This window comes from Chelmon rostratus, chromosome 7 (genome assembly GCF_017976325.1).
Source record: "Chelmon rostratus isolate fCheRos1 chromosome 7, fCheRos1.pri, whole genome shotgun sequence".
Classification (NCBI taxonomy): Eukaryota; Metazoa; Chordata; class Actinopteri; order Chaetodontiformes; family Chaetodontidae; genus Chelmon; species Chelmon rostratus.
Genome location: NC_055664.1, coordinates 16,802,479 through 16,818,296, shown reverse-complemented (window position 1 = coordinate 16,818,296; position 15,818 = coordinate 16,802,479). Strand labels below are relative to the sequence as shown.

Here is a 15,818-nt window from a genome sequence, read left to right as displayed (position 1 = left end):
GGATAAAGTTTCTCCTTTGTCTCGCTTTCCACATTGACCAAGTTGCTTGATTTGTGGAATTCAGCCAGCGTGTCTTGTATATCAGTGGTTACAGTTGTGTGTGTGTGTGTGTGTTGGTGGCTGTATATTCCAAGGGCCTTACATAGCAGGGTATGATAGAATTAGTTAAGGACATGCAATAACCTCATACGCTTGAGAACAACTTGAACAACTTGTCATATAGCTTGGTCAAGGGCCTTACGCTTCAATGCTGTGCTTCCCTCTACTCTCATTTTTTTACATGCAGGGCTCTGTGGTCAAGTCAGCAATAATAAATATGCGCCATCTGGTTAGCAACGTCCGGTTAGCCTTTCTAAATTAAGCTCGCTGCAAACAACAAACATCTGGTTAACGTTTACGTAAAGATCAGGGATGGAGTTAAGATAGGTGCTAAGTACGTTAGTTACACACTAACGTTGCTACGTACATTAAGCTACGTAACGTCGGTCATTACATAGCTTGACTCATGCACACAAGTTAAAAGGTCTGTTTAGATTCACATGGGACACAAACCTCAGTCTCCCGGGTGTATTTCAAACATTCATGAACAATCAACTCAAAATCAAAAACAATGGGAGTTACTTATTTGATTTTTGAAATTTTGCTGCCTCAAAACACCAACAGGTTATGTCATTTTTATATATCTTTTGTCATCATGGCAAAGATGAAAGACATGTTTTAAAAAAAACTGTATATGTTAACTGTATGCTGTTTCAGAATTTTTTCAGTCCCTCTGTCCATTAGCCTAATATTTAGTTCTTTGAGGAAAAATGTTAATATACAAACATTCCAAAGTAAATATTACCCAAACTATACAATTATAAATAAAATTTAGATACAAGATCTAAAGGTACTGAATTTGTGACCTTTCAAGTCATGATTTAAATTGAAAGAAACTAAAAGAGAAAATAGTGTATTCTTTCTTGGTTTGATTTGAATTGAAACATTTTCTGTGATGAATAGAAGCTCAGTGAACTATTGATTGGACTGGAACATCAGACAGGCAGCACACATGCACTCAGAAATCACCATTTATGCTCCTGCTGTTGATGGCTGATATAAGGCTCTTTATTGAAACGTGAATTGCAACTAAGTCTTGCAACAAAATCCTGCCTTTTCCACAATGGATCCTCCTAACATACATTTCGATGTTGTCTTTTTTGCATGTTCTAGTTCCCGGAGTGCGGCTTCTATGGCATTTATGACAAGATTTTGCTGTTCAAGCATGACACGACCACCAACAACATCCTGCAGCTGGTTAAAGGTGCCAGTGACATTCAGGAGGGAGATTTGGTGGAGGTGGTGCTCTCTGGTAAGTAACCAGCTCTCTTCTCTTCTCTTCTCTTCTCTTCTCTTCTCTTCTAGCTATCTTGTGCCAACAGGATAGTCACATTCAAATCTAAATGACCTTCCTTCTTTCCTCTGCAAATCTCTCTTTCATTACTGGTGCCAATCTGCATCACAACCCTTGAAATTGATCCATATCTGCTTATTTTACTACTTTTACCTATCTTATGATGGCCTAATCTGTTCTCTCATTGTTTCAAACTGCAATGCTTCCCTGACAGGAAGAAACCCATTTATTTTTCCATCCTGTTTCCATCTTATCCATCTATCATTCTTTATTCTGCCCATTTACAGTAGTATGATTGTATCTTGACACCAACTGTGAGCCTGTTATCCCTTTAAGCGGCAGCCACGTTTGAAGATTTCCAGATCCGGCCCCACGCACTCAATGTGCACTCATACCGGGCCCCAGCCTTCTGTGATCACTGTGGAGAGATGCTGTTCGGACTGGTCAGACAAGGGCTCAAGTGTGACGGTGAGGAAAATGGGGAGATGAGACGTGAATAAGAAAAGACACTTTGATGTGGTCCACCAATTTCCTTGAGGAATGGTTTGTAACACTCATCAAATATGCTCCATCTGTCCCCCTCTCTTGCTCTGTTGGTCTCCTGCTCCCTGGTTCTTTGACCCATGCTGCCCCCTGCAGGATGTGGACTAAACTACCACAAGCGCTGTGCATTCAGCATCCCAAACAACTGCAGCGGAGCTCGGAAACGGCGTCTGTCCACCACCTCGCTGAGCAGCAGCCAGTCCCTGCGTCTGTCCACCACTGAGTCGGTGTACAGTGTAGGGACGGCCTCCACCTGCACAGAGGAGACCAGCCTCATCCGCTCACACACACAAATGGTAGGCCTCCAGTGCTCTGGTCAGTTTTAGACTACTATTGTGAAGTAGGCTTTCCAGTGGGCAACATTTATTTGACCACATCAAACAGCTTTGTTTTAAGCTAATGTCACACATTTTGTAAATGCACTTTGATTGATTTCCATTATTATTCTACAATAGAAAACTATAATTACAAAAGAGAAGATGTAGTTAGAGAGGAAGCATAAACTTAAATGGGCTACAATCAATATTTTTATTTCTTATTATGAAAAATAGGGTTATGATATAGGACTAGTTGTGAAAGCAACAAGTGATGTTTCAGCTCACTATTTAGACATCTGGCCTACAACTTGATTGTTTTGGATCACCCATCGCTCTCATAGTGTCATTTTTGGCTGCATTAGACAGATGTTCACAATGAAATAAACTCTAAAAACCAACTGCACACGAGCTCCTCAGCATTTAACAGACAGACAGACACAGTTAGCAACTCGTCGGTGAACATTGACGAGCTATTGGCGTGTACACAACTTGTTTCTGCTGCCCCCAAATGGCCAAAAATTGAGTGATTGAAGGTTTAAGGATATTTATCTTGTTGTCTATCTTGTTTATAGTGTTCTTACTGTTTCTTTTACCCACATGCTATGAATTTCATTGATAACCTCTGTTTCCTGTCTATCCTGCTAGCCTCGCACCCCTAGTGAAGCCCGGCGCTTCTACACGGGCCGACCTGTTCATCTGGACAAGATGCTGATGAGCAAGGTGAAGGTGCCCCACACGTTCGCTGTCCACTCGTACACGCGACCGACGGTGTGCCAGTACTGCAAGAGGCTTCTTCGAGGACTGTTCAGGCAGGGCCTTCAGTGCAAAGGTGAGTGCACGGGCAAAGAGGCTCTTTTCTGGACGTCCAAAGTGGCGCAGGTTGTTAGGTAAATATAATCAGATCGCATGTAATCCAGTCAGAATGAAGTGCGTTTTGTTCCACTCAGACTGCAAGTTCAACTGCCATAAACGCTGTGCGTACAAGGTTCCTAATGACTGCCTCGGAGAGACCATTGGAGGTGAGGGAAGATTAAAATCACTATTCTCTGTTAACCCTGCATGGATTTGATAAAAGCATTATTTTCTCATCTGCATGTTTCCATTATCAGAACTAGGTTACTGTAATAACCATACATATTCTCTAACAAGACTGAAACAAGACTGAAACTCACTGTTTTTATCTTCTCAGACAACAGAAGTAACTCTGGTAAGTATTATCGGTACCCGTATTGATGCATGTAAAGCCGTACTCTTCCGATAGTGGTCTTAGTAGTAGTCATAGCAGTAGCAAGTAGTTTTGCACGGCATTTCAAACACATAGTCACTTTTATGAAGTTGCACTCAACTGCCTCTCTCCCTCGTTTGCCGCAGACATGTTGAGTCCCAGTGCAGACCCCGAGGTTTCCATGGACTACAGCACTGAGTACGATGCCTCGGACAAGTCTTCAATAGATGACTCAGACGAGGCCTGCAGCATCCCTGGGTCCTTTTCTCCTGACAACAACCAGGACGGAACCTGTGGCGACCAGAGGTATGAGGAAAACCTAGAGTAAAACTACTAACAAGTCCCTTTTACCCACTGACCACTTCAGTTCTGTCTTTCTTCTTGTAGTGTTTACATCCCACTAATGAGGGTGGTGCAGTCCGTTAGACAAACCACCCGTCGATCCAGCACGGCTATCAAGGAAGGATGGATGGTTCACTACAGCAACAAGGACACACTGGTAAAAACATTGCCCACGCAGTAATTCCCATGCTGCCCTCTCTTATCGTATCTAAACCAGCCTGTGGCTCGAAAAGAGCATTTGTCATTGTTGTAGGAGCTGAACATACAGATTTAAGCCACTTTGTTCTAGATGCATGAAGTCACTTTATTCACTTCCTTTTCAATGATTCATTTCTATGAGGTTTTTTTTATTTACTTTCTACTCACTCTGTGATATAAAGGACCTTGTGATCCTCGGCCTATCTTCTCTGTCCACCAGCTCCTCTCACAGTTTCGGCCTTATTTATTTGGTCCCTGCCTTTAGGCACTAAATTGGTTCCTTTTTCCTTTATATTTTGTCTGTGTGTATGTGAGTGGATGGAAAAAACAGCTGAAGATTGATGATGAGGCTAACTCTGCCTGAAAACATAACAGCACTCAGCAGATGTGTAGTGAATTCAAGCTTTCAGCCCATTTTCTGCCATTTCTTTCTCCTAACTTATTCTCTATATTTGACCTTGAAGAGACTTTTCTGCCTCTCTAATCTTGTTCTTGCTTACTTTTTCTTCCTGGCTTCACTAACACCCTCCTTTTCCTCCTTTCCTTCCTACTTTTGCCCCCTTCTCTTTGTTTCTCATCCTGCAGCTTGCACTCCTGCTCATCCTTCTTCTCATGTGGCCAGTCGTCTCTTCCTCTGGACGTCAACTTCGAACTTGAAATGCATTCATATTGATCCCCGAACATCCATTCCCCATCCCTCACTCTCTGTCATCTCTCCATCCCAATCCTCAATGTCCCGCCATACCTTTGTCGCCCCTTCTCATCGCACCCTACACCAACCCCCAACAGAGAAAAAGGCACTACTGGCGCCTGGACTGCAAGTGCGTCATCCTTTTCCAGAACAACACCTCCAACAAATACTACAAGGTAAATACTTCAAAAAAATCTAAGATCTCAACTCATTTATTTGAATTGTGCAACCTTTTTTTTTTATTATTACTGCATCACTGGTTCATCCTCTTGCAGGAGATCCCTCTGTCTGAGATCCTGGAGGTGCGTCCTGCTGGAAACTTCACTCTTGTCCCCCCAGGCACAAATCCTCATTGCTTCGAGCTCATCACCGGCACTATGTGCTACTTTGTTGGGGAGGACCCCAACACCCTCCCCTCTATGTCCCCCAGCAACCCCCAGACTCTCCCTCCGACCCCTCCCTCCCCCAGCCAAGTAGCTCCCAACAGCGGCATTGGGCGTGAGGTGGCCAAGGCATGGGAGAGCGCCATTCGCCAGGCCCTCATGCCGGTCATCTTTCAGGACGCACCGCCAGCTGCAGGGAACACCACTCACAGTAAGTTAAGAGCAGCCAAATGCAGATGATGCTTTACTGTATTTACTAACCAGCACAATGCCGCCTGAGATTTATGGATGTCAGATTAATATGCTAAAAAAGAAAGTGCTGTTGCTATGTCAACAATCAATGAGGTGTTCGAGTAACAATGGACCAAATGTAATAAAACAACTTGCCAACTCTGACTAACTGGAAGAGTATGCTCCTAGTTTAACTCTATCAAAACAATTTTATTTTGGACAGTTGATAACTCACTAAGCTGTACTTTATTTCTGGTGCTGTGTTCTCAGCACAAGCCTCGACCAGCATATCGGTGTCCAACAGTCAAATACAGGAGAATGTGGTATGTGGTAATGTGGTATTTTCCTTCAATCTTTAAACAAATGATACTTTGAAGAGGATGATGAATGTATGAAATATTGCTCTCCTTCAGGATATTGGTACAGTGTACCAGATTTTTGCTGATGAAGTGCTGGGATCCGGACAGTTTGGAGTAGTGTATGGAGGTATGTTGATCCATGTCCAAGCGGTGCTTATTGAGCTTTAGAGTGCTGTTTTGTGAAGGTCAAGTTGAATAGGTTACAGTGCTCAATAGGATACAATTGTGTTAAAAGGTGAAAGCTAACAGGGCAAAAGACAAGACATAACAGGCCCCCCAAAACATGGATTACACTAATGGATTTGTGATGTTGGTGTGACATCAAAGTCTGTTTCTACTGGCATGACACAATTTCTAACCAAACTGTCAGTAGTAGTGATGCATTGTAGGCAATGTAGGGCAATGCATGGAATAAAAAGACAATATCTCTGCTCCTGTGGCATCAATTTTGACCCTTTTTTATTTTTACTGTTCGTTTTACTGTCCTTTACCGTTAAGCACAAGAGTGCAATGTTAAATCAATACAATCTCTGGATAACAGGGCCCGGTGTACGTCCATGTGCATGTGAGATTCATGTCACAACCACATCTGTTACTAACATTCCATCTCTTCATCAGGAAAACACAGGAAGACAGGGAGGGACGTCGCTGTCAAAGTCATTGACAAGCTCCGCTTTCCCACCAAGCAGGAGAGCCAGCTAAGGAATGAGGTGGCCATTCTGCAGGTAAACACACACACACCCATTTACAGCTGTGTTTCAGCTGTAAATGGATATCGTTTGTACATACATACTAGTGCTAACACAGTATCAGGTGCTTTGCTGTATACTGGATATTGGTGTTGTTATATTGGCAGATGCATGAAAAACACTGACATTCAGTCCAATACCGCTGTTCACTGTGACATTGATACAGTTTGTATTGACTCAACTGGACTGTGAGTCTCAATAATCCAAATATCCTAGCATAAATCATTTTAAGAAGCATTTCTAAAAGGAAGTGCATTGAAGTTTTTCTTATATGTTTACTTCTTGGGAACAAATCATTCAGTGTCTGAGCAAACCAATCTATGGTTGGTGTTTCGTTTTTGGCAGGAAGTAAAAAACCTACACTGATAATATTGAGTGTTTTAACAGGATGTCAAAATCTACAAAGATCAAAAAGGTCAGTTTGCAAAGGCCAGAGTTATCTGATAACTGCCTCTTCAACTGCAGCTTATGTTCTCAGCGATGAATAATTACTATATAAAATTTCTCACTTACAGCACTTTATATTCGCATGAAGGATTTCCTAAATCAGGCATTATCACTCACTTTATACTTGTATTTTACTTGCTGTGTAGAGATGAGGGATTCAAATTCAAATCAATTGTTCAAAGTCAAGAGAATTGTAAGTGAAACTGTTCATCAAGAACAAACATACAGAGTATTAAGTTAAATTTATAAAAGTAATGTAATGAACAAATGTAAAAACGTGTGCTGTTTGCTCGCCAAATATGTTCTGCATTGTGAGAATGGAGAGAATCACCAGCTGTAGCTTCAGTTTACGCCTTTTAGAAAGTCTTTTATGTTATCTTGTTGTGTTTTCTACAGTATGTTTTGTTGGGAAAGATTGTATTTTTTGTTATTGCCTGTTGTTTGTGTTATCATTTGGAAACAGAAATACATTTTAATTCCATGAACTGCCAGGTGTGTCAGGGTTTGGCTCAGACTTAAGGGCAGACAGCAGGTCTTTTTCATGCACTGGTCAATTTTGAGATTTTGGGCTATTTTGCCTCCATAACACACATACACATTTAGGTGTTTATTTTAGTGCAGATTTCTGTTCTGGACATTTATGCAAATTAGTTAATATTTAATAGATAATGTCAAGAATATCATTTGGATATTTAGAACTAAAATTAAATAAACTTTTACTACAAATCATTTTCTTAATGTAAGTAATCAACTGGGGGAGTTTCATGGTTATATACTGTATATTTTTCCTCTATTCACTTTCCAGTTTCTTATTTAATGTCTAAAAATGTATGGAATATACAGTCCATATCTTCAAAAGCTTTCTCATACTCTAATTCATATTCATAAATCAGCACTTCAGTTGCACTTACACACACGCCAGACGTTTCAGTTTAATTCCTATCGTTACTCTACAGGTTTTAATTGGGGGGTCTATTTGTATATTATTCATAGTCTAAATTCTAAAACACTTTATTCCTGTTTTCTGATTAATGGCGTGATCAAAACCAAATGAAACAAGAATTTTGAACCTGGCTTTAAAAGTGTTTAGACTTCTGTCCTGCAAATTAACAAGTATATAACTAGATGCTGCATCTTATGCATATTCAACATAAGATTTCTGACATCATGTACAATACAAAACAAAAATAATGTTCTTAATGTAAGTATTCAACTGGGGGAGTTTGGTTGTGAAATCTATTATTCGCCTGCAGTGTCTTGCCTTAATTGCACAGTAAACTTCTCACCAGCAGATGGAGACATCGGTGCAATAGCCTCTATTTGCTGTCTTTGCTTGTTAATGACGCTGTCACCAAAAGACTGAACTTCCCCATCAGCTCTACAGTCACTCACTTGGCCTGTCGGACTAAAAAGGCTCATTCATATTCCGCAGGTTTCAAGGGAAATACGTTTTAAATGACGATACCCCTCTGAGTCATATAAATGAGTCGTGAAAACGCCTTCTGGCTTAACTACGTAATAAGTTTTCTGTTCTCCCTGCTGAGTTACACATTCCTCTCCTGTGGTTTGCTGACACTTTCTGTCCCATGCACCTCATACGGTGCCGTTCTCTTCTCTTCCACTCCTTCCTCTTTTGCTCACTATTTCATCCTCCCACTCAAACTTTTTCCACATCATCCCATCTCCCCTGCTTCTCCCCTCCTCCCTCTCTCAGAACTTACGCCACCTGGGCATTGTGAACCTGGAGTGTATGTTTGAGACCCCAGAGAAAGTGTTTGTGGTGATGGAGAAGCTACATGGTGACATGCTGGAGATGATCCTCTCCAGTGAGAAAGGCAGGCTGCCTGAGAGGCTCACCAAGTTCCTCATCACACAGGTGTGTATGTGCCCCAGCATAGAAGGGATTTGTTGTGTATAAACTATGCTACACAGGGAACGTGTGGCTGTTGTTGTTCTTCACATATTACTGTCAATGACATCCTGAGGCTGGAGTGTCTTGCAGCATTTTCTTTTTTGTGGTCTGCCTATTTGGGCACGATGATACATATTTAATGCGTCATAACTGAATGCCGAAAGTGTCTGTTTGTCTGTGGCTTTGCACTTAGTTTAAATGAATTCACATCCTGTTTGGGTGGTTGTGGATACTCATGTGCACACTTCTGTATGTATGTGCAGATTCTTGCAGCGCTGAGACATCTGCACTTCAAAAACATCGTTCACTGCGATCTGAAACCTGAGAACGTGCTTCTTGCCTCTGCCGATCCCTTCCCCCAGGTATACACACACGCAATCACACACATCGAAAACCCATTCTCATATGGGGCATGTCGCCACTTCCTTTTTGTCTGGACTGGGCCTGCCTGATAAATGCAAAAGTCTGTCTCTTACTGAATGAGTGGTGAAGTTGGGGTTTCCCCATTGGGGAATTTCAAAACAAACTGTCACCAACAATCCTGAATTATACTACCGTTAATACTACCGTTCAAAAGTTTGGAATCACCTGTCAAACTGATGTTTTTCATCTTTCCTTCAATAATGGATAATTTAATATATCTTAAATCAGTATAATTCAGACACAGTGGCGTACACGGGGGGGGGGGGGGGGGGCGACCCCCCCCCGTGGCCCAGTTTTTGAAAAACGCGCGCTAAAGTGCCCTCTTGGACTCCAAAACGTGTGCTAAAGTGCCCCCTGGGAGCCAAAACACGCGCTAAAGTGCCCTTTGGGAGCCAAAACGCGTGCTAAAGTGCCCTCTTGGGAGCCAAAACGTGTGCTAAAGTGCCCTCTTCAGTGGTGAGGATGCGCTATATGTGCCCTTTTTTTCATTTTCGCCCCTGCCCTTCAAAAAGTCTGTGCACGCCACTGTTCAGACACCAAATTTGTTATTTACATTTGAAATAGTTTTGAAATCTACGGTTGGAGACATTTGTCCCTCGAATTTGTTTTCCAGTCCATGAAAGCGCAAGTGTCCCTCGATCATTACTGAACCAGAACAGTGCTGCTGGGCTCTTTTTCTTTGGGCCCTCTACAACCTACTCCGTGTTTAGTTTAAACTAAACAATAGGTTTAAACTGTGATTTGTCAGTCCATAGTATGTTCAAGTCATCTTCTGTGATACAGCTCCAACAGTTTATTTGGAAGTTTTCAGAATAGCTTTGTTAAAGCAGCACACCTGTTAATTCCAGCTTGTTATAGGCATTATTGTGCACTTGACACTGAAACAGGAAGCTGTTCCTATTTAAATGTGCACAAACTTTGATACTAAGCTTCCAGTTTCTTTTACCAATGACTGGGGATTGTTTATATTCATTTTCAACTGGTTCTCAGAGGTAGTTTTGCCTCTTTTCTGCCCTTGGTCTGGTTGAACCATTGTGCAGTGTTTTGTTTTGTTTTCCATGTAGAAGTCATTGCTTTTTTTGTTGTCACATAAAATAATATCTATCTCTAAAGAGGACTTTATACAACCAAAAAGCACGAAAAAGCATTCAAAAAACGAATGTAGTCCTCTCACTCATCTGACTGTACTGAATCAAGCTTTTATTGCAGGTGATTTCAAACTTCTGAACAGTGAGCACACTGACCAGACCAGCTACATACTAGGCTTCCATCTAGTCTTGTTTTCAGACCAGCCAAACAACAAGTCGACCCCCTGCCTACTGCTCCTCACTGTTTCCTTATCTTAGGTGAAGTTGTGTGACTTTGGTTTTGCCCGGATCATCGGCGAGAAGTCTTTCCGTCGCTCGGTGGTCGGCACCCCCGCCTACCTGGCCCCGGAGGTTCTGCTGAACCAGGGCTACAACCGCTCTCTGGACATGTGGTCGGTCGGTGTCATTATGTACGTCAGCCTGAGTGGGACATTCCCGTTTAATGAGGATGAAGATATCAACGACCAGATCCAGAACGCAGCCTTCATGTATCCTCCCAACCCCTGGAAACAGATCTCCAGTGATGGTAAACAGAGCAGAGTTCTATTGTTAGTTCTATTTGAACAGATGGAAATACACTGCCAGTTTATTAAGTACAGCTGGCTAAGTCTAATGCAATCCAACACAACAGTCCTGCAATAAATCCTCACTTCATGAAGGTTTTAATGCTCAGTTTGGCTGTTTTAGAGCAGTTGAGTCAACTTCATGATCACTTCAGACGATGTACTTTGTGATACTGTTGAACTGCACTGCATTATACAGAGAGGTGTTTCTGTTATGTCGGCCACCCCATTTATATCATTGACGGTAGGCTAACAGGTTGAATCAACACGTCTAAACAGAAACTGAACCTTCATTACGTTTAGCTTTGTGAACATAATAAACTGACAACTGAGTGTGTACGAGTAAGGTTAACATGACCTGTCAAAGCAGGACAAGCCATTACAAATGAAAATGCTTATATTTGACAATACACTGACTTACAGCATAAACCAGATCTCCATCTATGTCATGGCGATAGTCTTATTAAACACGGTTGCTGTTCATTTCTAACAACTGTATGCAGAAATAGAATCTTTCAGACGAAGCTGGCATGTTAAGGCACGATATTTGACTTCAAGTTCATTTTATTGTAACCAGCCAGTTTCTTATAATAGAATCACTGTAAACTTTTGCGTTCCCAGCAATCGACTTGATCAACAACCTGCTGCAAGTTATGATGAGGAAACGCTACAGCGTGGACAAGAGTCTCAGCCACATATACTTACAGGTAGCACATGGAAACGATACGTATGCACACACAAACATGCACGAGGTTTAATTTGAATTTATGAAAAAAAGCATTCATGTGAAGCACTTGGTGAATGTATTTTTTGGTTGTGAAGCACTTTGCTTTTCTTTTAAGAAAGGCACTGTACAAAAAAAAAACTTTACCATTATTTTAATTTAGGTTTGTTATTAATCCTGAATCCAAAGCACCTTTTTAAAATACAATGACTACCAGTAACTTTAGTGATGTTTTTTCTTCACTTTTACAAATCCCTCGATAAAATCTATAGCCATTAAGGAAAATTGAAAATATAAACAGGAAGAGTCTGCACTCATGGTGAGATGGCCGCTCAAGGCTGATATTTTTGGAAATTTACTGCAGACGTAAGAGGACAGATTAGCTGTAAAAATGATGTTTTCATTGACTGCACAGTCAAAAAAAAGAAGAAAAAAAAGCACTGCAGGTGGTTTAAAGCAGTCCACTTTTGTTGTTGTTTTCATTGCAAGAGTATCTGTTAATTGAGCTCCAGCATCGGAGAAGCCCTAACTTGGCTGAAAGTCTACTCAGACCAGTCTAAGTTCTTACTGGCACACACACACACGCATGCATGCACACACACACGCACACGCACGCACACACTCGACCTAAAGTGGTTACCGGATGATGTCCTATAAACACATAAAAGCCCATTTAAATTTGATCTAATTTCAAAGCTCCTGAAACTGAAACTTCATCCCTCTGTTTATTCCCGTTCTTTCAGGACTATCAGACATGGCTGGACCTGCGGGAGCTGGAGACTAAACTCGGTGGACGTTACATCACCCACGATAGCGACGACAGCCGCTGGCAAATGTTCGCCCGGGAGCATACTCTGCCTTACCCCGCTCACCTTGTGCCTCCGCCTCCTGCGCCGGCCTCTGACGATGAGGAGGGTGGGGAGGATGCAGATGTGCAAGGCCTCACTGAGAGGGTCAGCATCCTCTGACCAGAGGGAGAGACAGAGGACTCAAGCTCAGTTAGGAAGGAGGAAAGACGTAGGGAGAGGGAGGGAGGCTGGGATGGCCGACCTAGAGCATAATAGAGACATAGAGTTGATGAAAATCGTATGGGTCCAATAAGAAAAATGTCCAGCTGTTTAGACTTTCACAGCACATCTGTGTACCAGCACTCAATTCTACAGCAATAAATCAAACTTCTCTCCTCCAGCCTGAGGTCATTAGTAGCCTTCTAATTACCTGTGCTGTTATTGACTGCTTGGCTCTGTTTCACACCCTCTGTGCGGCTGACCTGGGGACAAAACAGACAAAACTGGAGTCAACCTCTATGTCAGAATCTGTCACACAAATGACAACAAGTGCTCATCCGTTTCCTCTCACTGCAAAATGCTTCAAAAATGAGACAGGGCACATGATTTCAGCAAAAGCAAGAAGAATAAGAATAAGAATTTGGTATCTGTGTATTCACTGAGGTATTTTTCTAAACAAATAGGAGTTAACAGCCTCCCATTAAAAGAAAAGTTACATTTGTTTTTGGTGTCATTTAGTTGTACTGACCGGAATTACAGTCCCTGCGTTCAGTAGAGACCGGTTCAGTCTTTTTTCAGTGAGGGAGCGCTTTATGGTGACAAAAGACTTCCTCTATGCTGGTAATTACTATTTTGCAGGCATGGATTCAAACCCATCTGTAATCACAAATGCATTCCCATAAGTGAATGTCCTGTCTTGAAAACTGGAAGTATTGATCTGGTGACAGCAAATCCTCCAGTAATTACCACTAGTTTTGAGCCGCAATAGGCGCTTAGAAAACACGTGTGATTAAAGATGTCATTGCGGGTTTGGATGAACTTGCATTGGGCTGCTCGTACCTGCCGTGACCTGACAGTTTTTAAACAGGTGTTTCCACGTGCAGCTGACATATTATACATTGTTCACAATGACGGCTGAAAATAGCTTTGATTGTGTTGAGTCACCCACCATCTGAGGTCAAACAGTTGTTGTATAATTTAAATGGCGAATAACACATCTTCACGGATTCAGATAGTGTCACTGGAGGCAGCATTTTTAAACCTGGTGGATGAACACCTTTTTAAGGCAGCACGGCTCTTTGTTTGTTGTTACGACCTCTCCCTATGATGTAGGTGCACAGACGGACAGCTTCTGTTACTAAACCTCCCTGAGGCTGTATGTATGTAGTTTGAATACTGACTACCTGTCATGTCAATATGTTGCATGTTTCTGTGAAGTAGAATTATCTATAGATACAATACAAAACATACTTATGATGGTCTATTATACACGTGTAACCTGAAGTTTTTGTAGTTGTCAAATATACGTAGACTGTGTATAACATGTTTGAAGGATGATCCTAGCCTTGGAAACAGATAATACAAACCTTGAACAATATTCTTTCTTGTCTTGGATGTTTTATTGGTTGAATAATTCATCAGTACATAACTGCCATCTAGAAACTGTAATCTTCAGCTTTCCAGAGAGGCAACACAAAACTGAGCAGCAATGGATGTATGATACTAATTCTGGACTGAAATACTTGTCAGTCATACATGCTTTTTCTCCACTTTTTACTTTTTTTTTGTCCCTGAAGAAGCACAGATTATTCCAGATATGATGACAGTAATTTCTGTTTAAATGTCAGAGGGATGCTCTTAAATGGACGCATGGTCCAACATGGTCTTGCGATATGACGGATTTATATATGCATTTGAGCGCACGCACACACACACACAAGACTCTCAGCTGTCAGAGGACAGACAATTTTTTAGCGCATATTACACTTCACAGATTGAGTGGCACTCAAGGGGACCCTGTGGCTATAGAGAAAAAGAGAGAGAATCGTTTTCCATTCTGTGATGAGCGCCCTTCAGCCAGCTACTCTGCTGAAAGTGCATCCTTGCTCCTACTACATCCATCATCACTGGCAAGTGATGCCAAACAATACGCTATTTCTTTCTGTCAGGCAGGTTTGTCACTCCAGGCTACTGTCATCGCACTGGCAAGTGGCCATGGAGACCCTTCACTGAGAAAGCAAAGCAAAAGAGACAGAGCCAAACCTCAGAGGGGCTTTGTGCTGCACCAGAAATGAGGTCTCTATTTGGCTTTTAATTCTGCAAAAAGCCAAAAACAACATTAAACTTGTCAGGGAAGGGGGATAACTTAAGAAATTTGAGTTTCTGTGATGCATCCAGTCTGGTCTGAGTGATGACCTGCACATGAATAGTGCTTCTTACATGAAAATATATCTACGCTTACAGCTGCCATAGGAATGGGCTCTATATTGAATGTCCACTATGGATGGCAGCATCGTCAGAATGTATTTCATTTTCTAAAAACAGACAGTAAATTCTGTGTTTTTAATAGTTTTTGGACAAGAATGGAGCTCTATGGCACAGAGGAATAAGATATATCAAGTCTTGGCTGTGCAGACAAAACTTGTAAGTACGATCAATTCGTTGTTGGTTTTGCTTGGCGATAAGAAAAAAAGAGTATCACCAGAGCTATCCTTTAAGACCAAAAGGAAAAAGAGAAAAAAAGCACTGAAATGCATGTTAGCTTTGAAGTTGTATTGAATTAGCATTGCTTTGAGACACAAAGAGCTACTGATTTTCTTTGAACTGTGTCATGTAAACCTCTGAGCTGATCTGTACTGTTCTACAGCACTTACAGTAAATCAGGATGGGTGGAGTTTGTCAATGACATTGCCAAGAAAAACCCAGAACCCTCCCAAATTTGGAATGTGGAGAAAATTTAAAAAAACTTTATTAATTTATTTATTTATTGACTAGTTGCCACTATCAAGCCCCCTGCACTAAGTCATCCTGCTTTCTAAGATAAGCATCAGCTGAAACTCCGTCCATGGACACACAAAACAAAAACCATATTAGCTCTGGAAATGTTTAGTGTATAATTGTGTAACAGGATCGCAAAGCACTGATTGCGCAGAGCCAATGACCTGCAGTTTGGCCATAATGTACATTAAAAGGCTATGCCAGCTGCTGAGTTTGCCCTTGCACTCAGGCATAATGCATTTTGAAAGGGAATAACTTAACAGTGTAAAACAATTTGCAAAATTACAGAAAATTGCAGAGCAATTCCGGTTGTCAGACAGATGCGAAACCAGAAGGTACACCAGCGCTCATTCAAACCGGTCCGTCATTACAAAAAACTGAACTCTAACTTCATGAAAAATCAGTGGGAGGCTTGAAATACTTCATCATACTTCATCACAAAATT

General features: G+C 41.6%; 1 protein-coding gene across 2 annotated transcripts in view; it reads left to right on the top strand.

The window, feature by feature from the left end:
- Positions 1–14,118, top strand: part of prkd2 (protein kinase D2) — a 37,831-nt gene extending 23,713 nt beyond the window's left edge. Inside the window, exons 2-19 of one of the 2 annotated variants that reach the window (XM_041940152.1) lie at positions 1,213–1,351; positions 1,730–1,861; positions 2,033–2,232; positions 2,899–3,082; positions 3,201–3,272; positions 3,443–3,460; positions 3,625–3,784; positions 3,866–3,977; positions 4,808–4,885; positions 4,985–5,303; positions 5,594–5,646; positions 5,737–5,809; positions 6,301–6,407; positions 8,593–8,754; positions 9,054–9,152; positions 10,560–10,827; positions 11,486–11,571; positions 12,332–14,117. In XM_041940152.1, coding sequence (XP_041796086.1) covers positions 1,213–1,351; positions 1,730–1,861; positions 2,033–2,232; positions 2,899–3,082; positions 3,201–3,272; positions 3,443–3,460; positions 3,625–3,784; positions 3,866–3,977; positions 4,808–4,885; positions 4,985–5,303; positions 5,594–5,646; positions 5,737–5,809; positions 6,301–6,407; positions 8,593–8,754; positions 9,054–9,152; positions 10,560–10,827; positions 11,486–11,571; positions 12,332–12,556 — 2,487 coding nt within the window. In that variant the 3' untranslated portion in view covers positions 12,557–14,117. Of the gene's footprint in view, positions 1–1,212; positions 1,352–1,729; positions 1,862–2,032; positions 2,233–2,898; positions 3,083–3,200; positions 3,273–3,442; positions 3,461–3,624; positions 3,785–3,865; positions 3,978–4,807; positions 4,886–4,984; positions 5,304–5,593; positions 5,647–5,736; positions 5,810–6,300; positions 6,408–8,592; positions 8,755–9,053; positions 9,153–10,559; positions 10,828–11,485; positions 11,572–12,331 lie in introns of both variants that reach the window. The other variant, XM_041940153.1, reaches the window with a different exon arrangement.
- The last annotated feature ends 1,700 nt before the right edge of the window (positions 14,119–15,818 follow it).